Raw genomic sequence first — 27,703 nt, forward strand, 5'->3', positions numbered from 1 at the left:
CACTTATGACAGCAGCAAATGGTGCAAAAGGACTGGTAACCATGATCATCTTATTACCAATTTATGGTATGGCAGATGGTGCAGTATGGCTGGTAACCATCTCTGCTGTCATGCAAAAGCATGCTTCTGTGTAGCGCTGCTGAATCGCCTCTGTGAGAGGCATCTAGTACACATACGGTGACAGTCACAAAAGGCAAAACAGGCTCCATGATTGCCATGCTATGGCATCTGCCAGGGCAATCCAGGGAAAAAAGGCACGAAATGCTTGTCTGCCGTTGCTTTCCCAGAGGAAGGAGTGACTGATGACATTTACCCAGAACCACCCGCGACAATGATTTTTGCCCCATCAGGCACTGGGATCTCAACCCGGAAATTCAAAGGGGCCGGGTAGGCTGCAGGAACTATGGGATAGCTACGGAATAGTGCACAGTGCAACGCTCCAGAAATCGACGCTAGCCTCGGACCGTGGACGCACACCACCGATTTAATGTGTTTAGTGTGGCCGCGCACATTCGATTTTATACAATCTGTTTTGCTAAACCGGTTTATGTAAATTCGGAATAATCCCGTAGTGTAGACGTACCCTAAGCAAGTTTAGTCAGATGTTTGTGAAATGTCAGGATAACTGATACTAAGGAACAGATAAACTGTCCCTTCACACACTCAGAAAAAAACAGATATGACTCAAATAGACTTGAGTTTGAAATATTCTTGCTTTTTAAAGTGTGTTATCAATTTAGATATTAAAATATAAAAGAAAGACGTGAATAAAAATACATGATGTACATGTCAGAAGAGCTTGTCGAGTTTGCACGGTTTGCTAAGTGAAACATTTTCAGTTGTTGTTTGTTGAGTAAAGTACTCTATGCTCATTTAAGATTAATTTAAGCTGTTTTATTGCATGCTGAGGTGGCAACATTTCTTTTCCACAAAAGAGGTTGAGTTAGAAAGGACACCTGATCAAAAAAGTATATTCAGGAAGAAAAGAAAATATTTCAAAAGGGATGTTCAAGTTAGACCTGCCAAGGCAGATTTGCAACTCAAAGAAAACATTGCAGGGTTTTGTTTCATTTTTTAAAATAAAGAATTAATTAAGGACTGCCACATCACATGGTATGATGTGTCACCACTGAGATACAAACTGCATTACTTTCTGAAAAAAACATGCAAAGGGAAGCTCTGTACTTTACAATTGAAGGGACTATGTGTGGGGGGGAGGCTTAAATAAAAAATATCAGTAGATCTTTTAATGAGGGCCACCAAACTTCTACAGATTTTTCCTTTCACAAACTTGCATCTCAGCTGGTAAATCTGGCTGCAGAAGGCATTTGCTGACCTGTAATGCAGAGTTATATACTCAATGCTCTGCTAATATCTAGAGTAATAAATATAGGTTAGTAGTCTACTTTGCATTGCAAATATGATATGGTTAAGTTCCTCTTCTAACAGCTTGACAGAGAACTTTTGTTGATACTCTTTGGTAAACACCGAATTAATTGCAGGCCAAGGATGGGCTTAGTCATAGATTATATAAGAAACACCATAGGACATCTATTTTTCAGAGGCACCTCTAGCCCAGTTTTTCCTCTCCTACCCCACCAGCTGGCAGACATTAATGTAGAGAGGGCACAAGGCTTTTATTACTGCTGTGTCATCTAAATCTGCTCTGGCCGGTGAGTAGGGCCAGGAATTTAAGTTCAGTCTTGTACCAGTGCTTCTAGATATCGTACCATTATTACATAGTGTGATTCTAGCCCTAGATCTGGGACTACATTGTAAGAACTTTTTGTTCATTCAAAGTTATGTTCTTTCGTCAGGGCACACAACACTCGCCCTAGTAATTTTTCTGATCTGAAAATACATTAATCATTTTCCTTATGAAGAACAACACCATCTAAGACACATTTATATTTTTAATATGGTGATCAAAGACTCATAGTAGAATCTGCTTTTGTTGACATGCACAGCAGATGCCACAAATATCCATCTCACATTTTAGATATACATTTTCCATTACTGTGGGTTTCCTTACTCATCTGTATAGTAACAGGCTTCGCACCCGCAATATTCCTGTGTATCACAGCCCTCTGGTAGTTGGAAATTCAAATGTGTGTGTACATGTGTGTGCGTGATTATATTGCCCTCTATTGGCTACATACTACTACACAGCCTACAATACTGTAATCCCTAAACATATATGACCATGTCACCCTCTATGGAACACAGATGTTGATTTTGTAGTAGTACTGCCCTCATGAATCTTTCATCATTTACTGCTAGAGATGCCGTACAAAAATTAAGAGAAAACAGTACCCAAAAGTACAAACTTTGAAAAGATGGCACCAAATTAATTATCATATGCATATTTAGTTTGTTCATACCAAAAGGCACTTCTTTCTTTTGCAATTGAAAAGTGAAGGAAATAAGTACAGTTTTCTTGACCTAACATGAAAAATACTGAAGCAGGATAATTTTTGTTAGATGCAAATACTAAGTGTCCAATTTTAATTCTGAACTCAGGAAGGTCTGTGTGTCTGAAAGTGAAAATAACTGCAGGCACAATTTTGCACCTGCAATTCTGTTTGCCTGCAGTTGAGATTATTTAGACATCTACGTCAATGATTGCACCTGCAAATTGGAGACATCTAAATAACTTAAATTACAGGCACAAATAATTGCAGGTGCAAAGCTGTGCCCACAAAAATGGAGGCTGATGTCTGAAAATCCGGCTTTATAGCTCATGGTAAATTATTCACTGTATTATGGAACCAGTATCCTCCTGGGAGTGTCACAGATCCATATAATGACTCTGAGTGCCTTTTAGATCTTTGATTTAGCAGGCAGACGGGAAAGAACACATGTAGCCAGAGAACTCCCTAGTGAGTACACATATGGATACTGAAGAATGTGAGTTATTCCAATGAAGATTAGAATTAACTTGCAATCACAGTTTTCCTTCCTGATCCACACTTTTCTAATGATTTAAAACAGCTTAATGTTGTATTTTTATTATCACACTATTGGTTAGAACAGGTGGTGCTGCTAATGCAAATAGGGAAATTGTGCAAATAAGAACTACCTTTTATAGAAGATGGCATTAGAGATTAGGAGAGACATCATGTTGTCAGCTTCTTAAAATGCATAAATAATGCTAAATTTCAGACTGTAATGAAGAGTCACACTGCAATGAAGACAGTCTGACACTTCAAAATGTAAATTTACTTGCTATCATTTTTCATGGAAAGTGACAAAAATCTTTTTTAGATAACTGTAGAACTTTCCCCCCTTACTTTTAAACATTCCGGAAAACAAATCTGCAGCTGCCCTCAATGTTGAATTATTTTGCTGTCAGAGACATAGATACACAGCTATAAACGTAACCATTAGCTCCTAAATTTCCTTTGGTAACAAAAAGTAATAATGAAAGTATTTTTGTACATTCTTTGGCTTAAATAGATCTAGGTGTGGTGCAGCTTTATAACAGTGATTGTTTCCTGTTGTACCTGTTATTCAAAAGGCAGTACTGTTAGCAAAAGGGTGAAATAAATTAATTTAAATTCTCTTCTAGTGTTTGAACAGCTAAAAGTCATAGTGAACAACTGAAACATTCTGCCAGTTTTGACAAACTGAACAATAAAGAAGCATTTTTCTGTTTTAGAAGCTTTAGGCAAAATTGTTTTGGCATGTCTATAACTTGTTCCTACTGAAAACAGAAGGGCAGTTGGAGAAATGTCTGTTGTGGGAACAAAACTCTGTACATTAAAAGAAGTGAGGCATTTCAGCCCATTCTACAGCCTAGGCAGTGTGTTTATCCAGACAAGAGATCTGTAAAAACTCAATGTAACTCCTAGTGAAATGAATGGAAAGATTACCATTGATTTCAGTGGGAGCTGCACCAGGCCCTATGGCCAGATCCTCAGCTAGTGTAAATTAGTGTAGCTCTATTGAAGGAAATGGAACTATGCTGATTTATGCCAGCTGAAGATCTGGCCTCTAGCCTTGCCAAGTCTCAGCAGTCATGGAAGGTCATGGCTTTCAGTTCCATGACAGACTGACCTATTTATTAGAAAAATCATCTGCCTTATGATAGTCATTTATTTAGCTTTATCACACTTTCAAACTTAACTCTTTTTAAAGCAAGTATTTACAAATATTTTTGAATATAGAATACATGTAAAATACATGGAAGCTTCTACTTTAACAATGTATGCTACTGTATTGCTTAGTTAAGTTTTAAGCAAAAACTATAAGTAACCTAGAAACAAAAAGCCAGAATAGGATCTGCATTTTGAGCACTAGTGAATGTCTTGGGTGTGTTGTGAGGTACAGAGTAGAGATCATGAGATTTTTTCCCCACTAGATTTTTTTATAAGCACTCAAGTATGGCAAAACAGGGAAAACATATGAAAGTAATATATGGTGTGAGAAGAATTGACTTAATATGAGCATTGCCCAGATTTTAATATAGATCTCCTTTTTCCATTCTCACTTTCTGCTGTACTAGATAAAAGAGAGGAAGGGACAGGTTTCTCATCTTTCCATATCATCGGGGGGTTATTTATGGGTGAGTCCTCTAGCTCTTTTAAATTCAGTGTACAGTATAGAAAGCCAAAAATTAACAAGGGTCTGAAGCTAGATATTGAGAGGTGATTAAAATTCAGGGAGAAGGGACTTATTTCTCTTCAAGAATAAAAAAACAGTCATGTGGATGACGGCTCTCAACAACTTCATAAACTGACCTACATGCAGTAAGTTTACTGATGAGACTCATTCTGAATGAATTAAATAGATTGATGTTGATTATTAATCTGTTTGCTGGCCAATCCAATGGTTTCTGAGCCACTTCCTCCAATGTTCTGTATTTTTCTGAAGTGCTTTAAGAATACATTTCATTGATATTCTCTCCTTCTTTGATTGCTTATTTCATACTGTACATTGTCCCTATTTCTTTCTCTTTGGCTTCTTCCACTGATTGCCCTACTTCTTATATCATGGACATTTGTGTTGTGGTGAACGTATAACACAACATCAATACTAGTACAAATATTAGGCCAGCTGTCCGGGAAATGGGCTTTCAGGCACCTCCTATATTCTACAGACCTCTGAACTGTAATTCTGGAATGAAAAAAAAGTCATACAAATAAATTGTGTTCTTTTTTGTAAGATTCTTTATAGCACTGTGTTCACGGTATTAAGATTAGGATTGTGTTAACACATATAATTCCTTATAAATATGTTGTGGATTTTTTTTTAATCTTCTATCCTGAAACTGATACTGATTTGGCTGCATAAAAGCTTGTATAGTACAGTGGTTCTCAACCAGGGGTACACGTACCCCTGGGGGTACGCAGAGATCTTCCAGGGGGTACATCAGCTCGTCAAGATATTTGCCTAGTTTTACAACAGGCTACGTAAAAAGCACTAGTGAAGTCAGTACAAATTAAAATGTCATACAGCCAATGACTTGTTTATACTGCTCTATGTACTATACCCTGAAGTGTAAGTACTGTGATGTGTTGGACCACCCCCCCATCCAGGATGCCACCTGATATGCTGGGGTCCCACTGACCTTGCCCGTTCCACCAGCTTGGGCTTCCTCCCCCAGTTCTTGCTGTGCCAGGCCCTCAAGCTTCTCTGGCACACACACGGGTAAAGCCACACCCAGCTGCAGACACAGACTGAAATCAATTCTGTGTGGGAGGATTCAGCTATATAGAGAGATCTGTACCGTGCAAGCTCATAAAAATAGCCCCCTCCCTCAATGTGGAGGGAGATCTACATAGCTTTTTGCCCCCCACCCCCTTCCAGTTATGAATTGCACAAACTGGGTTTTGGAATAAACAAAAACAAGTTTATTAACTACAAAAGGTAAATGTTAAGTGATTATAAGAGATAGCAAACAGAACAAAGCGGATTACTGAGCAAATATAACAAAATACACAACATGTCAAGTATCAGAGGGGTAGCCATGTTAGTCTGGATCTTTAAAAGCAGCAAAGAGTCCTGTGGCACCTTATAGACTAACAGATGTTTTGGAGCATGAGCTTTTGTGGGTGAATACCCACTTCGTCGGATGCATGTACATCCACGAAAGTACATTCACCCACGAAAGCTCATGCTCCAAAACGTCTGTTAGTCTATAAGGTGCCACAAGACTCTTTGCTGCAAAGTACACAACGTAAACTTAATTCACTAAAGAAACAAGTTACAAATAGCAATTTCTCAGGCCTGGTCTACACTAGGACTTTAATTTGAATTTAGCAGCGTTAATTCGAACTAACCGCTCAACCGTCCACACCAGGAAGCCATTTAATTCGAACTAGAGGGCTCTTTAGTTCGAATTTGGTACTCCACCCCAACAGGTGGAGTAACGCTAAATTCGACATGGCTAGCTCGAATTAGGCTAGGTGTGGATGCAAATCGAACTTAGTAGCTCCGGGAGCTATCCCACAGTGCACCACTCTGTTGACGCTCTGGACAGCAGTCCGAGCTTGGATTCTCTGACCAGCCACACAGGAAATGACCCGGGAAAATTTGAATTCATTTTCCTGTCTGGGCACTTTGAATCTGACATCCTGGCTGGACATCGGGGCGAGCTCCGCAGCACCTGCAACGATGCAGAGCTCTCCAGCAGAGGAGTTCATGTTATCTGTGAATAGAAAGAGGGACCCAGCATAGACTGACTGGGAACTCTTCGATCTGATCGGTGTGTGGGGCGAGGAGTCTGTGCTTTCGGAGCTGCGCTCCAAAACAGGGAATGTGAAGACCTACGAGAAGGTCTCCAAAGCCATGAGAGACAGAGGATACAGGCGGGATGCAACGCAGCGCCGCGTGAAAATCAAGGACCCCAGACAAGGCTACCAAAAATCAAAGTGGCAAACGGACGCTACGGAGCCTGCCACCACTGCCCCACCAGTGACCGTGGACTCTGACGATGGGACAGTGTCGACGGCCAGTTCCTCGGTGATGTTCGCGGACGGGGAAGATGAGGAAGGGTTTGTGGAGGACGAGGCAGGCGAGAGCGCTTACAACGCTGGTTTCCCCGACAGCCAGGATCTATTCATCACCGTCACGGAGATCCCCCAACAACCCTCCCCGGCCATTAACCCGGACCCCGAATCAGGGGAAGGAGCAGTCGGTAAGTGCTTTAACCATGTTAACTTTTATTCTTAATATAACAGGAATCTTAACTGTGTGAAAAGGAGGTCTCTCTAGATATGGGGATAGAACAGAAATCATCCTTGGAGATCTCCACGAAGCTCTCCTTGCGTTAATCGAAAAGCATCAGCAGGAGGTTCCTGGGGAGAGCTGCCTTATTGGGTGCTCCGTGGTAGCACAGTTTTCCGCGCAAGGCTTTCATGAGGTGCTCAGGGAGCACTGCCTCCCCGAGCACGGCTGCATCGGGCCCTGGTTCGTGCTAGCTTTCACGCAGCATGCACTCTCTATCTCCTTCAGTGACCCTCCTCAGGGTGATCTCGCTCGGAGACTCCTGCATCTAATTAGGGTAATTACTGTAATTTTACGCCTGGTCCAAAGTATTTTTAAAAAATCTACGGACAGACGGCATAGCACAGACTCAGCACGCAGCTGCGTGACGAGCGTAACGGAAAGCCAAAGAATATAATGGACGCTCATGGAAGGAGGGGGGACTGAGGACGCAAGGTATCCCACAGTTCCTGCTGTCTCCAAAAAGTATTTGCATTCTTGGATGAGCTCCAAATGCTTCTAGGGTCAAACACAGTGTCTGCGGTGGGTCAGGCATAGTTCGCAATTTGCACACACCCCACCCACCACCAGAAGTGAAAACAATCCTCTGTTGACTCTTTTACATGTCACCCTATCTTTACTGAATGCTGCAGATAGACGCGATGGTGCAGCACTCAACACCAACATCCTTGCTCCCCCCACGCTATGGATGGCTGATGGTACAAAAAGATGGGTATCCGTCCTCATCATCAGCCTATTGGCACATGGGGCAGTGCAAAAGGGCTGGTAACCATGCCGACTAGCATCAGTAAGGTCGATCAAGGGCGCCTGTCCCTAATTTTTGATGGCAGATGGTGCAATATGGCTGGTAACCGTCCTCATCATTGCAACAGGGGGCTGAGCTCCATCAGCCCCCACCCTTCATTGTAAATAAAAGTTTCAATTGCCCCTGGACTGGCAGAGGGATGATGGGCTTCTTCATCCACACTCCTTAATGTCCTGCCTGGACTATCATTGCAGCTGGAGGCTTCCTTCCACTCATTTCTCACAAACAAGTCACTGTGTCTTATTCCTGCATTCTTTATTACTTCATCACACAAGTGGGGGGACAATGGTATGGTAGCCCAGGAAGGCTGGGGTAAGAACGGAATGAACAGGTGGTGTTGTTGCAGGAGCACCCCCTGTGAATAGCATACAGCTCATAATTTATGCAGGATCGGACACAGAGCAGCTGTGCTCTCTGGTTCTATGATACAGTGGTTCTCTAGTACACTTGCCCATAATCTAGGCAGGACTGATTCTATTTTTAGATACCAAAAAGGAGGGATTGACTCAGGGAGTCATTCCCAATTTTTGCTTTTGCGCCCCTGGCTGCTCGGCCAGGGCACTTATGACAGCAGCAAATGGTGCAGTGCAAAAGGACAGGTAACCATGCCCATCTTATTACCATCTTATTACCAATTTATGGTATGGTAGATGGTACAATATGGCTGGTAACCATCTCTGCTGTCATGCAAAAGCAAAAGCATGCTGCTGTGTAGCGCTGCTGGCCCACCTCTGTCAGCGGCATCTAGTACACATACGGTGACATACACAAAAGGCAAAACAGTGTCCATGGTTGCCACGCTATGGCGTATGCCAGGGCAATTCTGGGAAAACGGGCTTGAAATGATTGTCTGCCATTGCTTTCCCGGAGGAAGGAATGACTGGCGACATTTACCCAGAATCCACCGCTGAAATGATTTGTGCCCCAGCAGGCACAGGGTCTCAACCCAGAATTCACAGAGACAGCCTAGACTCAGTTAATTGTTCGCAAAAATGTATCTTTGCAAGAATTCACTCCTGTTTCCCATCTCACAGCTTCCACTGTCTCCAGACCTGCCACAGCATCCCCCTCGCAGAGGCTGGCAAAGATTAGGCGGCGAAAGAAAAAGACAAGGGACAAGATGTTAGAGGAACGTATGGGCTGCTACCTAGCAGAGGCGGACCAGCAGAGCCAGTGGAGGGAGACCGTCTCTCTGTGCCAGCGCTCACACAGCGAACGGGAGGAGAGGTGGCGTGAGGAAGACAAGCAGGCGACTGAAACGCTGCTTGGACTAGTGAGGGAGCAAACGGACACGCTCAGGCGCCTTGTGGATGTTCTGCAGGACCGCAGGAGGACAGAGACACCCTGCAGTGTATCTGCAACAGCACTCCCCTGCCACAAAGTCCCATACCCCCCTCACCGAAAATAATCAGGAGGAGGGGCGGCCGGGGACGTGAATACTGTCACTGCACCACAGCACAGTGCTCAAGTACCCAAAAGCTCTCATACCCTACATTTGCCGAAGTCCTTCACTTCCAGACTCACAGTAGTCCCAATCCCAGTCCCATCCCCTAACTGTCTACTTAATTAATAAAAAAGCTTTGCTGTTAATTACAGTTTCCGTTATGTTTTATAAAAGAAGACTGTGTTTTAATGGGGGGCGAGGGTAAGTGGGTGGTTAATTGCATAGAACAGTCACCTTTCCCAGGGTACAGACACGGGGGCAGGATCAGCAGCGGGTCACACACACGGTGCAGTCAGTAGGCACCCTGGTCGGTTTTTGGAGGTGGTTTCCAGGATCTGTGTGGGCGGGGGAGATGTGACTTTGCAGCGGGGGAGGGCGGTTACAGATCTTATACAGCGGTCCTTGTCCTGGACCGCTGAGTCACGCAGCTGAGGAATCTGTATCCGTCCTCCTCCACCACAAGGTCACATATCCGCCCGCACACAGAATTGCATAAAGAGGGATGGCAGGCTCCGTTGAAAGAAGCATTCCGGCACTGCGGACCGCTCTAGGAGCAGGAGCCTGTCATTCCTTGAGTTTAGAGGCGGTCTTTACATCACCGCACACCCTACCCAGCACAGCCTGCGTCCCAGTTTCAACCCTTTCACGAAAAGTCATGAATAAATAAACCTTTGTTAAGTAATAATGGGACATGTATTTTATTTTTACACGTGTGCTGGAAGTGGGGTTAATGGGGTGAACGGGGTATGTAACCGAAGAGGAGAGTCAACAGTAACTGGGTAAAGAAACAGCTTCTCTGTAAAGAAACTGAACAGTCACAGGTCACGCTGCTCGCTGCTCGCTGGTATTTGAAGAGTTCCTTGTCGCTGTCCCAGGCGCCTGTATAGGGCTTCATGAGCAAGTGCATTAGCGGGCAGGCTGGGTCCCCGAGGATGACTATAGGCATCTGCACATCCACAACAGTTATTTCGTGGTCCAGGAAGAAACTACCTTCCTGCAGGCGTCTGAGCAGCCCACAGTTCCTGAAAACACACGCATCATGAACCTTGCCCGGCCACCCGACGTTGATGTTTGTAAAACGTCCCCTATGGTCCCCCAGTGCTTGCAGCACCATTGAAAAGTAGCCCAATTTCTCAGCAGCTGACTGTGGAAGAGGTGGACGATAAAGTGCGAGGAGGAGAAAACGGCGATGATCGCAGCGGGCTCCATGCTTGCAGTGCTGTGGCGTCCACGCTGTCACTGACCAGAAAAGTGCATGAACAGATTGCCCGCAGGCGCTTTCAAGGAGGGAGGGAGGGAGGTTGTGATTGACGGTTCAATGACGACACTTACCCAAAACCACCCTCGACACATTTCTCCCCCCAGCAGGCATTGGGGGCTCTACCCAGCATTCCAATGGGCAGCGGGGACTGCGGGAACTGTGGGATAGCTTCCCACAGTGCACCGCTTCCAAAGTCGACGCTGGCCCTGTGAATGTGGACTCAGAAATTCGAATTAGTGTATTTAGTGTGGATACACAAATTCGACTTCATAAGGTCGAATCCACAAATTCGAACTAAGTTGATTCGAAATAGTCTTGTAGTGTAGACAAGGCCTCACCCTAAATGTTGTTTTAGGCAGGTTGCAGAGTTTCTGCAGCTTAGAGTTCCAGTTATTTATCTTCACAGGCTAGACCCCTGGCTTAGCCTGGACTCAGCCCTTGCCTTTCCCCAGCTTAGTTCCCTTGTTTCTTCAGGAGCTTTCAGCAGTCTTCCTTCTTGGGCAGGGAGGCAGTGGAGAAGAGCCGGCCATCTTGATTGACTCCCTTCCCAGGCTTAAATAGGACTTACATGTGGTGGGAGCCTTTTGTTTCCCAGTCTGATCCCCATCCCCCTTCAGTGGAAAAGTACCAGCTCAAGATGATGTCCTGTATCAAGTGACATGATCACATGACCTTGCAGTGTCAAAGCAACCATGAGACAAGGTTTATTTGTAATGTCCACAGGAAGGAACTCAAGGAATATGGGAGCATCTTCAAAGACCCATTCCATTGTCTTTCCTAATGGCCCATTTAGGCTGATTGCCTATTGTCTGGTGGGGGTTCCCCAAGTACACACACAGTTGTAATTGTTACATATTCAATATTCCTAACTTCAGATACAGAACTGATACATGCATACAAATTAGATAACCACATTCAGCAAATCATAACCTTTCCAATGATACCTCACATGACCCATCTTGCATAAAACATATCTTAGCTATGCCATATTCATACTCTAACAACAAGTTATGAATAATATGCGGTGGAGCAGCACAGGTACAATATTAATATTCTAATTGATTAATTTTAGAATTATATGGTAAAAATGAGAAAGTAAGCCATTTTTCAGGAAAGTGTGCTGTGACACTTTTGTATTTTTGTGTCTGATTTCATAAGCAGGTAGTTTTTAAGTGAGGTAAAACTTGGTAGTACACAAGACAAATCAGGCTTCTGAAAGGGGTATAGTAGTCTGGAAAGGTTGAGAGTACTGGTATAGTAAACTAAATGATGTCTTAAAGGCAAATAAATGCAATGTAACTGAAAGTACATAAAGAAAAATATGACTTGTCATGTTGCTGACAGATATCTAAAATTGTGGATGTCTTGATTGTGGAATTATGAAGTAGAACTAAGGGAACTAACTCTGGGCTCCATGTGCCAATGAAAGCATTACCTGATATGCCTCTATTAAAATGATTTCAATAGGATAATTTATGTAACTTGCTCTCTTAGGATGTTAATGTGGTAACATATAACATGTATTTTTCATACATGTTTGCAAATTGAGGTAGAGATTGGGATGGGGGGGAGGAGAACCTCAATCTGCTAACACGTGTTAAAAATACAACTGCCTTGTCATCAGTAGGATTTTACCTTTGTTAGTTGTAAATGTACAATGCTTTAACTAACTCAAGATAAGAACACACTTCGTTTCCTAGCAAAGACTCAGGCAACTTTCACTACATTTGGAAATGATTCCCTTCTTTGTTGAAGGACTGCATCCCACCTAAATGACTATCTCCTCAAGATGCCTGAGATTTTGTGAATTCACGCTGCAGATGCCACCGACCTTAAATGACAGAGCCATGAAATCCAGCTCTTTCATTTAAATTCTGAGATTGTTGCAGTGTAAGTGAAGGCAGAATAGGACCCTAAAGGTATTTTGTGTCGTTGTTTCAATTATAGAACTATGTGGGTAAAAGACTTGGATTTGAGAGCAACAGAAGAAAGAGGATATTGTATGCATGCCTTCAATCAGCTTTGTATTAGATCCTTAAAAGGAAAATTATGTGAAAGACGGGAAGAAAATAACAAATGAAGCAAGATCCCTATTTCAATATAATTTGGAGAAAATAACTGATTTGGGTTGGTCATGTTGCCAGGATAGATGACTCAAGACTTCCAAACAAGAAATGGAAACCAGAAGGATGCCTTAAGCCTGAAAGAAGAACAAATTGAGAAGATATGATTGACTGTAATGTTTCAAAATCAACTATTCCAAAGATGAGTTTGGGCTGTTGCCCAGAATACAATTGAATGGTGATGTTCATTTAGATCCTTAATGCTGAAACAAAATAAAACACTGTAGTCATGTTTCTGTTAGACATTTACTTGTTAATTCTTTCCAATTTTCCCAAATTTGGGATCTGATGTCACTTCCGCTCTCTTCTACTACATGTTGCAATGATTGTTGCTGCTGCTCTGTAATTTTTTCTGAATACCAATTTTCTGATGAAGGACTGCATCTAAGGCCTTGTCTACATTACAGAGTTTTGACAACAAAAGTTATGCCACTTTAATTAAACCGCTGTTGTCGAGGTATGCTCCTTGTGTCGACAGTGTGCATCCACACTAGCAGCTCTTGCATTGACACAGAGAGCAGTGCACTGTGGATAGCTATCCCCCTGTCCAACTGGCTGCAAGATGCTTTGGGAAGGGTTTGTAATGCCTCATGGGGCAAATACAGTGTCACATGATGCAGGTTTCTCAATCGATCATTCCATGGGCATCCTACTCAATTGCCAGCTGCTTTTCAGCTGAAGTGAGGGGGGGGAGAGAGAGTGTGTGACAGGGAGTGTGTATGTGTGGTGGGGAGAGACAGAGACAGAAGTGTGTGGGGGGAAGTGTGCGTGAGATTGTGTGGAGGGGGAGTGTATATGTGAGAGAGGCAAAGAGTGTGTTGGGGAACTGTATGTGTTGGGGGAGAGAGTGTTGGCATGCTGTCTCTTTAAGTTCAAATAGAAACCTGAGCAACCAATCCTGAGGCCTGGGGAGAGGGACAGCCCCACCACATCAGCCCCCACCTCCCTCCCTGGCTCTGCACAGTACAGCTATCCCCCCCTCACTCTTCCACACAGCAGCAGCCTGCCTGCTGCTGTGTTCCTAGTGCAGAGGAGAGCAAGAGGATTCCATGTTAATGATTTGCTCTTTGCTGCTAGAGCTGATCGGCATGCTTGGCTGTCAGAACATCCCAGAGCTCTGAAAAGGGAGGAGCGCAGCTGAGTTCAAAACAGTGGGCAGAGTGGTCACAGCAGGCATTGCGGGATACTGGAGGAGGCTAGCTACATCGACATAACTAATGGCAGCATCTACACTGGCGCTTTGTCACTTTAACTTTGCTGCAAAAAGCTCTATGCCTCTTGTCGAGGTGGTTTTATTTTGTCAGCAAAACAGCAGAATTTGTAAAAGTAGCTTTGTATCTGTGTACATCTCTATAGTTTTGTTAGCAAAAGCTGCCTTTTGCTAACAAAACTATGTAGTGTAGACAAGACCTAAATGATACTATAATGATAATGGTTCATGTCACTATTCAATAGGTGACTTTGAAGAATGTCACACATCATGTGTAAGTGGTCCGATACAGTGATCAACCAAAAGGAGAAAAGGGATAAAAAAGAAAACCCTAGCATCCAAATGTATACATAGGGTTTTGCTGGCCTTAGAAACACCCATATTTCCATGATCATCACACTAGTGCCTTGAATTTTTATGACTAGATAGATAGTTGCCGCTACAAAGGTTTTACATAACTATATCTTTTAAGTGTATTACGTAAATTAAGCTGTCATGGGATAAAAGGAAAGGTCCTTTCATGGATTGAGAACTGGTTAAAGGACAGGGAACAAAGGGTAGGAATTAATGGTAAATTCTCAGAATGGAGAGGGGTAACTAGTGGTGTTCCCCAAGGGTCAGTCCTAGGACCAATCCTATTCAATTTATTCATAAATGATCTGGAGAAAGGGGTAAACAGTGAGGTGGCAAAGTTTGCAGATGATACTAAACTACTCAAGATAGTTAAGACCAAAGCAGATTGTGAAGAACTTCAAAAAGATCTCACAAAACTAAGTGATTGGGCAACAAAATGGCAAATGAAATTTAATGTGGATAAATGTAAAGTAATGCACATTGGAAAAAATAACCCCAACTATACATACAACATGATGGGGGCTAATTTAGCTACAACGAGTCAGGAAAAAGATCTTGGAGTTATCGTGGATAGTTCTCTGAAGATGTCCACGCAGTGTGCAGAGGCGGTCAAAAAAGCAAACAGGATGTTAGGAATCATTAAAAAGGTGATAGAGAATAAGACTGAGAATATAGTATTGCCCTTATATAAATCCATGGTACGCCCACATCTCGAATACTGTGTACAGATGTGGTCTCCTCACCTCAAAAAAGATATTCTAGCACTAGAAAAGGTTCAGAAAAGAGCAACTAAAATGATTAGGGGTTTAGAGAGGGTCCCATATGAGGAAAGATTAAAGAGGCTAGGACTCTTCAGTTTGGAAAAGAGAAGACTAAGGGGGGACATGATAGAGGTATATAAAATCATGAGTGATGTTGAGAAAGTGGATAAGGAAAAGTTATTTACTTATTCCCATAATACAAGAACTAGGGGTCACCAAATGAAATTAATAGGCAGCAGGTTTAAAACAAATAAAAGGAAGTTCTTCTTCACGCAGCGCACAGTCAACTTATGGAACTCCTTACCTGAGGAGGTTGTGAAGGCTAGGACTATAACAATGTTTAAAAGGGGACTGGATAAATTCATGGTGGCTAAGTCCATAAATGGCTATTAGCCAGGATGGGTAAGAATGGTGTCCCTAGCCTCTGTTCGTCAGAGGATGGGGATGGATGGCAGGAGAGAGATCACTTGATCATTGCCTGTTAGGTTCACTCTCTCAGGGGCACCTGGCATTGGCCACTGTCGGTAGACAGATACTGGGCTAGATGGGCCTTTGGTCTGACCCGGTACGGCCTTTCTTATGTTCTTATGTTCTTATGTATTGCTTATAAAGCGTTACGTTGAAAATGTGTCCTGTTTCTTTACCCTCTTCTCAGGCACACGCGTTTCTAAGACAGACTGTATATTATGCAAAACCCTTCCAGCTAACTATAGCCCAGCAAGGGATGAGATGTGATTCTCTTCCAGTTCCTCCTTCTCTTATTTCCTTAATCTCACTAACTCCACCACTCCTGCCATTCACTCTCATTATGTTTCTACCCCACAATATATAAGTAAAAAAATTGTGCCAGTCCTTACCATGTTCATTTATTTGGATACCTTATAGCCATCCCCAACCCTTAATCTATTCATGTGTCTTTAAATGGTAAACATTATGGGACAGGAATGGTCTCTTCCTCTGTTAGTACGGAGCTCAACACAGCTGGGCTCTACTTAAAATTGCTTGTTTCATAGCAGAACATTGTTTTCCTGTCCTTGTGCCAGACCATGTCCTCCCAGAAGAGGGAAGCAGGGTGGAAGGTAACTAATCCCTTCCCATCAGGATTCCTCTCACAGCATTTCTTCCAGATTTTTTTTTTATCAAGGTGGAGAGTGTAAACTGATGGGCTATTGCACCAGGCTAGGAAAAACCCAATGCTGCTTCTGAGTTCATTTCAGGCCCTTGCCTCAGAGAACAATTTATTGTTCAAACACAAGAAGACTCATGAGTAACCCAAAAACAAAGCAATTCCCATGACCAGTGCAGACTCCAGTCCCCAGAGGTTTTTCCCTCCAGATGGAAAACGTACCTTTTTCCTTATATCCCCTTGTGGGTCATGTGAGAGGCAGGTAGCTCTTAATGCTTTCCTCTGGCATTTTATCCTGTCACAGTGAGATTTACCCTTATGGAAGAAACAAGTTGGAATCTGGCTGTGTGTCCTTTGAGAGCTGTAGGAATCATAGGGCCAGGACCCAGATGTGGGTGCCCTGCAGCTTCCACTGGATCCCGGGCACTGCAGCTCCAATGGAGCATCCTCAGAGTGGATGGAACTCAGTTAGGAAAAGTTTGTTTTCCTGTGAAATTTTTTACCATTGCTAAGGGGACAAATACATTTCCCTTCAACTCTACTTCAATGTCCTCCTCACTCAAATTCCCCACACAATTATCCCTAGGCCTACAAAGAGCAGGGGAATGTGATGGGATTTATCTATAAAAAGGTATAATTGTATATAGGTGATAATATGAAACTAGTTCATAGAAGGAGCACCATCTACTGGCATGTAAGAATATGTAACATTGTTCATAAGTTTTTAAGACCAATAAAGTTGTTGTTGTCCATTGCAAATGGCTATCTGATTACACAGTTCTTAACAAAGAGGGCCTAGACAGAGATGGCACTCCTCCCTTCTCTATGGTGGAGGCAGATCTGGGAATGGATCTGTGGAGCACTCTCTCTCCTTTAGTGCTGTATCTTCATACTGCACTGGAAAACCATAAAGTCTGTGCTGGTGAATGAATTTTAATTATAAACATATTTAAAATATTTTAGTATAAACTGAAAACTCATGTATTAAAACCAGTAAGAACAACAGTATTTATATAGGTATATGTAGTTGTAACTGAGCCCACTTGGGCTTACAGTGAGGTTTGAACCTGTGTCTTCAGCATGAAGGACAAAATTCAGCAAGGTACTTAAGCATGTGCTTAATTTTAAGCATGTGAGTAGTACCATGGAAAGCAATGGGACTAAAAACATGCTTTAAATTATGAATGTGTATAAGTGCCTTGCTAAATTGGGGGCAAAAAGCAGAAACCTCTATCACTTAAACTGGGACTAAGTCCCAAACCTAGCTGTACAATTAATTAACCGCTTATGGGGACCAGCCACTAGGTGGGAACAAAGATCCACATTAAGAGAGTTACATTATATCATCCAAACAAATTTTCAAGATGAAAAACTTGCATTCAGTCAATTCTATATGACTAGGTAACTTGGTTATGCTTTTTTGAAGTAGATACAAATTTTATCTTTAAAATTAAGTTGTCAAATAAAACGTCCTTGTAGCAGGGTGAACCTCTGCTCCGGCCCTGAAGGGGTTAAAAACAGCCCTGGGAAGGGGCCGAGGCTTGAGAAGACAGCCTTTAGGCTAGGCTGATTGGGGAAGTGGCTGCAGCTGGGGCCATGCCCCAAACTGAGCCACAGCTGGCCCCTATAAAAGGCCAGGGAAGACAGAAGCCCAGACAGTCTCTCTCTGCCTTCAGAGAGAGAAGGGCCTAGCTGCAAGGAGCTAGAGACTGGATATCTGAGTGAAGCAGGGCTGGGGAAAGGCTGAGGAGCTGGGGAGCTCCAGCCTAGAAAGCCCCAGGCTGCGGCCTAGCGAAGGGCCAACTGGTACTAGGGGTTGCAGAGGGCAGCCCAGAGGTAGGCCAAGACAGCAGGTCCAAACCCCTTTGCCTGTGATGAGTAGGCTGATACTGCAGTCTGCCCCAGAATGTGGGGCTAGACAATGACTGGCAGTAGCCAATACTGAGGCAAGGTGGGGATAGAGGGTGAGGGTTCCCTGGGGGGGGGAGACCCTGAAAGAAAGGGGTTACTGCTAGGGGGCAGCACCCCATGTAAAAGGGCACCGGGTCCAAGGCGGGACACGGAGGCCAGAAGACAGGTGGATCACTGGCCTGCAGAGGGCGCTCCAGAGCTGGAAAACGAGCTAATTCCCAGAGTCACCAGCAGGAGGCGCCACAGGGGTGAGTCTGACCCCTCTACAGTCCTTCATACATTTCAATGAACATTTAGAACCAAATTTTAAAAGGGGTCTTAATCCAGCCTCTGAACAAGTGCCTGCAGTTTTTTGTGTGCAACTTTCTGAATGTGCTTTTTGTACCTCATATCCACATTTTGGCCCTAACTTTTCTAGTTTCATCATTACTGTGGAAAGAAGGGGTACCTAAGAAGTTCAGAAAGAATGATTAAACTAAAGTGATTGTTTTCTCTTGTTGTCTCATGATTGCTAAGAAATTTGTGCTAACAAGGTATAAAGGCTTGATGTGTAATTGTTTACCAGTTGAGACCCTGTCAGGACTGGGCGACCCTGTGTGTGTCCTACTCTCTCCTCCCTCCATTGTAATTACTGGAGAAATAATAAAGTATTTGATTTTGCTGCACCCAAACAAAAAGCGAGAACTGAGTTTTTCTCCGACATTCTTCATTATCAAGAAGTTTCTTCTTTTCTTTTAAACAGGTTTCTAATCCGTACAGGCTGTGTGGATTGCATTTTTGTTTACCCATTGCTGCTTCTGGTTGCTTTTGTTTGTATAGTGGAAATGGTAGCATGTTAGTTACATCATAAGAAAACAGAGCTTCACTATTCACAGTGAGGGTTCTTCTGAATAATGGGAATGCTCTGAGGAGAGTTGCTTTATTCTGAAATGAAAATAGAATTCCCTGTTGGCTAATGCTGTTTCATACATGTGTAAAAAAAAATAATCCTTTTTTTGTTTCTCCAATAGATTGTTTGGTTTCTACAAAGGCATACTCCCTCCTATCATGGCCGAAACACCCAAAAGGGCAGTGAAGGTAAAGCATTATATTTCCTCCTTTTAAAAATAAGTGTTACAGTAACTAACATCAGTAACAGTAAAATGCCCTATTTGTCCTTCACCAAAGAAATGTGCTGATTGATGTTAGAATTAAGACATGATCCTCTAGTCTTTACTTAGAAACAACTCTTACGGATGACAGAATGGAAATTTTGCCTGATTAAGGACTGAAACATCAATCTCTTAATTACTAAGTATATAGTTAAGCAAGATGCATGACAAATTATGACTTTAAAGTAATATTTTATCCTAATATGTTTTGCTTTTTATAGATGTTTTATTTCATTATGAATCCTCTGCAATATGCAAATGAACTAATCCTAGGAATATGTGTGTGTATGAATGCAAACATAAAGGAAACTCTTCAAAGTAAACATTTATTAAGCATTATGTCAGTGCTGTTCAAGTGCCCTCTTCCTGCTGTTTTCCTATACTCTGAGGACAATCACTCAAAAAAAAAAAAAACAAGCCCTCCTGCACCCTTCTGTGTATTACAGTCAACCATATTAACAGACACAAATCCCAATCCTGCAAACAGTTATTATGCCCTTTAGCTCTGTTACAGTATAAATAAATTATTACTGGCCTATCAAACTGCCTTCACTATTAAATGATAACTTTACTTGTTCTGATATGCTTAGGGTGACCAGATGGGATGAAGAAAATATCGGGACAGTTGGGGGTGGGGAGTCCCGCCGACAGAGCAAAAAAAAAACCCCAAAAAAACGGAGTCCTGCCGGTGGAGCAAAAAAAACCCCGAAGTGCTTAATATCGGGACAAATTGCATCCTGACCAAACATCAGTCGGGATGCGGGACAAACGCCTAAATATCGGGGCAGTCCCGATTTTATCAGGATGTCTGGTCACCCTAGATATGCTTCCATCATTCTCTACATTGATTCTTACAACTTTACTTTTATTAGGATGACTTCAAACCTTTCACCACATAATTGTGGAATTTTCTGCATTAATGTGTTTGGGTTCTTCAGCTGAATGTGTACATGTGGGAGGACCTCCTGCGCATAATGTTGTTCATTGGATTTTCTCTCTTTTTTTGTTTTGTTTTTCCCCAAAGGCTCCAGATCAATCTGAGCCTTAGCCTGCCATCAGTCATTACACAATGTTCCCATTCACTTATGTAGGTATTACATGTGTGTAAAATGATAGAATGTAGCCCCATCACATAATCCTAAAGAAGATCTCTTGGTAGTGTCCTGCTGTTATCATCTTTGTGGATAGAAATGAGACAATAACTGTCTCTTTAAATTATTGAATATAACAAAGAAAAATTATGGCTGTATTTAATTTGGAGCTGCAGTACAGAGTCTAAGGTTGAAATTTTGAAACCCTCCTAATGACTTGCATCATGTGCTTTTTTTCCTTCACATTAGCTTGATAAAAGGTGAGAAAGTCAGTCTGGTGGTTGCTTCTGAGCACAGGTATATAATTAGTAAAAGGGTAGTTTAGGCATTGGGCTAGATTCCAGTACTGCCAACCCCAATCATTCAAAAGTCATGAGTCAGGCCGGGCCCAAATGATGAGATTGTCTTAAAAATCATTAGAAGTTAAAGAGTAATAAATGTGAGGATCTCTCTGCCTTCTGGTTTTTGAGCTGTTAGGATTCACATTTTCTACATACTTTCAATAATCATGAGAGCTAAAACTTGCACGTTTTTGTTTTTGCTAAATGAAGGCTGAGATGCTCACATAATAACATGATTCCTGGTGCTGAGGCTTTAAGAAAAACATCAAATATTACAAGAATCTCAGTAAAATTGTGAGAATTGGCAATGCCAAGATCCTTGGCTTCCCTTAAGTTCCTTTGCATGGCTCCTGTGGGCATAAAAAGAATCTAAAGCTGCCTTCATGCAGCAGCAGTATTCCGCAGAGGGAGTATTTCAGTGGCAGGAGGGGGCAGGATAGGAGTCCAATGTGCTCCAGAGATCCTGGCTGATGAAGCAACTTCTTGCAAGCTGTTACCAGACAGCACAAGTTATAGCATCCTGCTTAAAGCTCTGTGAAACCCAGGGACATTGGGCTTGAAAGAATCTAAGTAGATTCAAAATTCCTTTAGCTTTTCTTGAATATGAGCATGAAACACCAAGGAAATCACTGGTTTTTTAGATTCATTTTTCTCCTTCCCTTCCTCACTCTAACAGGCCTCAGGTTACATCCTTCCCATTTAGGTATGCTGGGTTGTGAAACTGTTGGTGATCTGGACCACAACGTCCATGCAAAAGACTTTGAGGCTTGAGCAGTAACTAGGGAAACTCCAGCTTTTCCCTTTCACCATCAGTGAGGGAGCCTCAACAGGGGGAAGGGCATTTTCTGGTTTCTGGCAGTCTGGTTTCTGGTTTGGTGGTGAATATTTTTCACAGCTCCAATTGTACAGGAAGGGTGACTTAAATTATGAAACTACTGCACTGTTTAAAGATCACCAAGATAAACAAACAAGGCAGAGTTCCTGCTGAGAAGAAATGTAGCATTGTCCGCATAGAATAATGTGTTAGCTGGATACATCTATTTGCATGTAAAAATAAAGCCATTAAAACCAAGGTGTTCTGATGCAATAGTTTACTTTAAAGCTAGGTGTCAGAGACCTGGGTTCACCTTTGAAGAGATTTGATCCTTTGTCTGTCTTTTTGTCTCTTTCTCTCCATCTCTCTATTTCCTTTCTAAAAAGAAAGCTGGTATTTCTGAAGGATGAAAACTTTATAACCCTGAGTTAGCTTGGGCTTGCAGAACAGAAATCAGTGGTGCCAGTACAATGGTTAACAGATGAACTTTTTGGGCAAATGTATATTGTGCATCTGTTCCCAAACATCTTGTTTCAAGTATATTTTTACCTTAAAGTTATTGAGACATATGGTAAGTACTTTGGCTTTTTTCTGTGTAACGTGGATTTAAGTGTATCTTTGCCAGATGGGCAGTATTGGTTATTAGATATATGAATGCATATATTTTAAATGCATGTTTCTTTGGATTTTGTGAGGATAGCTATTAACTTAATATAATTGTATAGTAAAATAAATGATTTCACTCTGTTATTAAAGGCACTTCGGATGCTCATCCCCTTCAATGATTGGGGACATAAAAGCCTGTCTATCCAGGTAGAGCCTTGTGACAAAATTATTCACACACAGTCATTTTGTTATGTCCAACTAAATTTTATATTAAGTTTTTACCGGCATTGATTATTTTTCTTAAAAAAAAAAAACCCTATTCACATAATGTGAAACAGAGTGACTATTAAGTAGTTCTTTTATTTAGGACTTTAGGAAGCTATCAGTACTTTAAGGTAAAAAAATTTAAGACCAAAACATTTCTAGGTAGTATATTTCTTCTCTTTTTATGGCCATTTCACAGATCTGGGAGACTATGGAAAACATTAAGGAATAGCAGAAATTCTATGAAAGGTGGAAGGGTAGCACTCTACAGAAGGAGAGAGAATAAAGCAACTTTACAACAATAAGAAATTAATTTAATTCAGTTTCATAATAGACCCTGCTGTACTTAACATTTTTCCAGAGATTTTCTTTTACCATACAGATAAAATTGACTCTGGAAATTATGGCATACTGTATAAGAGAGGTGTATTTCATGGTTATTTAACTTAGGCATAAACCTATAACTATCTTTATTGCTAACACTTTTATCTTGTTTGATTATTGACAGACCTATTGCATTGATCTTAAATATATTTGCACTAACTATGTGCTGTAGATTGCTGTTAAGTCAATACAGTGTCTGGAAAGCAATTGCATTCTAGGAGCTGAATTCTCCTGCTGGGGTATATGAGTCATTCCTGCTGAATACAGAGGAAGGTGTTTGTATCCTGTGGCTGGAGTATCAGGCTCTAAGATTTCACAGATTCAACAGTGTGTAACACCAACAGATCCCGGTCATCGTTGGGCGGGATTGAACCTGGGGTCTCTAGAGCTTACTGAATGAGCCTCTACTACGTGAGCTAAAAGTCAACTGGCTATTAGCTAAGGCTGTAGAACAGACTCATTAATCTCTAGGTGGTCTTGGTGCCACTAGAAGGGATAGAACACCACACCCAGGAGATGTGTGGGTTACATTTGCATCATAGATATATAATATGCATTTTCTTCTAGCTTTAAGTTTAGCATTGTTACATTAGCCCATTCATGTCCGGTCCTTTGTTGTATCTGACGTGGTTCTAGTAACTTTTCTAGAAATTGGAAAACAGATCTGGTTCAGAAAACACTTCTAAATTTGCTGCAGCACAGGACCCTGAATCATAGAAGTCCCCACCTCACCAGGAACAAGTTGAAATGCCAGTGTGGTATTCACTACTCATGCTCCAGTGACGTGTGTTGTAGAGTAGGAGCTGTTTTATATGCAGAGCTCTGTGATAAACTAAATCCCTAGAGAATCAGGCTCTCTCCTTTGGCTGGGGCACATTAAAGGTCAAGCACCTCCTTGTGTTTAACAGGAAAAGTCCATTCCCTGTGTCCCTCAAGAAACATACATCAATTCTGGACACATTTCTCATTGCTTCCCTTGACGTGGCAGAACAGTTTGGCTGCAAGTGAAGGGCTGGGAGAAGATTCCATACAGAATCTTGGCCATGTAGTTGTAATCCAATTGAATAGCTGTCCAAGAGATACCATGTTGGCTTGAATCAGCTTCATAAGAATAATGGAATGCTAGGGCACATTCAGCACTGCAGCAGGAACATTGGGCAGCAGTCCACAAGATAAGAGGTTGTTGGTTACTCAATTTTGAGAGGTGGGTAGGTGGTAACTTTTGCCCCATGTTTCTGATAAATGTTCAGAAAGTCCCAGAATACATCTGTGGTAAAGCCCTGAGAACCTCCATTTTTCATTGCTTTATTTCCCCCCCCCCCTCCACCCCAGTACTGAAAGCTTTATGTCAAAGTCGCCATCCTTTGACAGAGAAGTACTAGACACTTGTCTGATAATGATGGGAGACTCTAGTCTGGTGAGCTTTATAGTCCTTCTAAGTCTTGCATATTCTCATCTCTCTCAAAAATATAAAACCATGAAACTTATATGGAATATTACTTGTAATATTTTTAGGTTCTGCCTGAAACTTGGACCCCCCTCCTGCCCTCTCTATCCCCGAAAGTTCTCTCCTGACCTAGCTTATCATTCTGGCAGGAGTTTACTGTTCTTAAAGTAGTTACTTTGCATGGCATCAACAGCAGTGATCATGAGATGGTTGAGTTCAGGATCCTGACAAAAGGAAGAAAGGAAAGCAGCAGAATACGGACCCTGGACTTCAGAAAAGTAGAGTTCAACTCCCTCAGGGAACTGATGAGCAGGATCCCCTGGGAGGCTAATGTGAGGGGGAAAGGAGTCCAGGAGAGCTGGCTGTATTTTAAAGAAGGCTTATTGAGGACGCAGGACCAAACCATCCCGATGTGCAGAAAGAATAGCAAACATGGCAGGCAACCACCTTGGCTTAACAGAGAAATCTTCGGTGAGCTTAAATACAAAAAGGAAGCTTACAAGAAGTAGAAACTTGGACAGATGACTAGGAAGGAGTATAAAAATATTGCTCAGGCATGCAGGGGTGTAATCAGGGAGGCCAAAACACAACTGGAGTTGCAGCTAGCAAGGGATGTGAAGGATAACAAGAAGGGTTTCTACAGGTATGTTAGCAACAAGAAGATGATCAGGGAAAGTGTGGGACACTTACTGAATGGGGGAGAAAACCTAGTAAGAGATGATGTGGAAAAAGCTGAAGTACTCAATGCTTTTTTTGCCTCGGCCTTCACAGACAAGGTCAGCTCCCAGACTGCTGCACTGGGCAGCACAGTATGAGGAGGAGGTGAGCAGCCCTCAGTGGTGAAAGAACAGGTTATGGACTATTTAGAAAAGCTGGACATGCACGAATCCATGGGGCCAGATCCAGTGCATGAGAGGGTGCTGAGGGAGTTGGCTGATGTGAGTGCAGAGCCATTGGCCATTTTCTTTGAAAACTCATGGCGATCGGGGGAGGTCCCGGACGATTAGAAAAAGGCAAATATAGTGCCCATCTTTAAAAAAGGGAAGAAGGAGAATCCAGGGAACTACAGACTGGTCAGCCTCACCTCAGTCCCTGGAAAAATCATGAAACCATTTTGAAGCACTTGGAGGAGAGGAAGGTGATCAGGAACAGTCAACATGAATTAACCAAGGGCAAGTCATGCCTGACCAACCTGATTGCCTTCTGTGATGAGATAACTGGCTCTGTGGATATGGGGAAAATGGTGGACGTGAGATATCATGACTTTAGCAAAGCTTTTCATAGAATCATAGAACTGGAAAGGACCTTGAGAGTTCATCTAGTCCAGTCCCCTGCACTCAAGGCAGGACTAAGTGTTATCTGGACCATCCCTGTCAGGTGTTTGTCCACCCTGCTCTTGAAAATCTCCAATGATGGACATTCCACCACCTTCCTAGGCAATTCCTAATGTTCAACCTAAACCGCCCTTGCTGCAATTTAAGCCCATTGCTTCTTGTCCTATCCTCAGAGGTTAAAAAGAACATTTTTCTCCCTCCTCCTTGTAACAACCTTATGTACTTGAAAACTGTTATCATGTCCCCTCTCAGTCTTCTCTTCTCCAGACTAAACAAATCCAATTTTTTCAATCTTCCCTCATAGGTCATGTTTTCTATACCTTTAACCATTTTTGTTGCTTTTCTCTGGACTTTCCCCAATTTGTCCACATCTTTCCTGAAATGTGGTGCCCAGAACTAGACACAATACTCCAGTTTAGGTCTAATCATTGCGGAGTAGAGCAGAATTATCTCTCGTGTCTTGCTTACAATACTCCTGCTAATCCATCCCAGAATGATAGGTTTTTTTTGTTTTGTTTTTGTTTTTTGTAAGAGCCTTACATGGTTGGTTGATATTTAGCTTGTGATCCACTATGACCCCTAGATCCCTTTCCACAGTACTCCTTCCTAAGCAGTCATTCCCCATTTTGTATGTGTGCAACTGATTGTTCCTTCCTGAGTGGAGTACTTTGAATTTCTCCTTATTAAATTTCATCCTATTTACTTCAGACCATTTCTCCAGTTTGTCCAGATCATTTTGAATGTTAATCCTATCTTCAAAAAGCACTTGCAACCCCTCCCAGCTTGGTATCATCCGCAAACTTTATAAGTGTACTTTCTATGCCATTATCTAAATCATTGATGAAGATATTCAACAGAACTGGACTCAGAACCGATCCCTGTGGGACCCCACTTGTTATGTCCTTCCAAAATGACTGTGAACCACTGATAATTACTCTCTGGGAACGATTTTCCAACCAGTTGTGCACCCACCTTATAGTAGCTCCATCTAGATTGTATTTCCCTAGTTTGTTTATGAGAAGGTCATGCAAGATAATATCAAAAGCCTTACTAAAGTGAAGATATACCACATCTACCACTTTTGATACGGTCTCCAACAGTATTCTTGCCAGCAAGGTAAAAAACTATGGATTGGATGAATAGACTATAAGGTGGATAGAAAGCTGGCTAGATTGTCAGGTTCAACAGGCATCAATGGCTCGATGTGTAGTTGGCAGCCAGTATCAAGCAGAGTGCTCCAGGGGTCTGTCCTGGGGCCGGTTTTGTTCAACATCTTCATTAATGATCTGGATGATGGGATGGATTGCACCCTCAGCAAGTTTGCAGATGACACTAAGCTGGGGGGAGAGGTAGATATGCTGGAGGGTAGGGATAGAATCCAGAGTGACCTAGAGAAATTGGAGGATTGGGCTAAAAAAATCTGATGAGGTTCAACAAGGACAAGTGCAGAGTCTTGCACTTAGGACAGAAGAATCCCATGCACTGCTACAGACTGGGGACCAAAAGGCTAAGCAGCAGTTCTGCAGAATAGGACCTGGGGATTGCAGTGGATGAGAAGCTGAATATGAGTCAGCAGTGTGCCCTTGTTGACAAGAAGGCTAACGGCATATTGGGCTGCATTAGTAGGAACATTGCCAGCAGACCGAGGGAAGTGATTTATTCCCTTCTATTCAGTACTGGTGAGGCCACATCTGGAGTACTGCATCCAGTCTCTCCCCTTCCTCCTCCCCTCTCCCCCCCCCCCAAAAGGATGTTGACAAATTGTAGAGCCTCCAGCAGAGGGCAACAAAAATGATTAGGGGGCTGGGGCACATGACTTATGAGGAGAGGCTGAGGGAATTGGGCTTATTTAGTCTTCAGAAGAGAAGAGTGAGGGGGGATTTGATAGCTGCCTTTAACTACCTGAAGGGAGGTTCCAAAGAGGATGGATCAAGGCTGTTCTCAGTGGTGGCAGATGATAGAACAAGGAGCAATGGTCTCAAGTTGCAGTGGGGGAGGTTTAGGTTGGCTATTAGGAAAAACTATTTCACTAGGTGGGTGGTAAAGCAC

At 42.5% G+C, this 27,703-nt stretch overlaps 1 protein-coding gene across 9 annotated transcripts in view; it reads left to right on the forward strand.

Annotated features, from left to right (window-relative positions):
• The window catches only part of SLC25A21 (solute carrier family 25 member 21), a 396,958-nt gene that overhangs the window by 344,563 nt on the left and 24,692 nt on the right, over positions 1–27,703 (forward strand). For all 9 annotated transcript variants that reach the window (XM_039535486.1, XM_039535487.1, XM_039535488.1 and 6 more), the window contains one exon: positions 19,233–19,299. In XM_039535486.1, the coding sequence (XP_039391420.1) occupies positions 19,233–19,299 (67 nt within the window). The remainder of the gene's footprint in view (positions 1–19,232; positions 19,300–27,703) is intronic.

Source organism: Mauremys reevesii, linkage group 4 (assembly GCF_016161935.1).
Source record: "Mauremys reevesii isolate NIE-2019 linkage group 4, ASM1616193v1, whole genome shotgun sequence".
In the NCBI taxonomy this organism is placed as follows: Eukaryota; Metazoa; Chordata; order Testudines; family Geoemydidae; genus Mauremys; species Mauremys reevesii.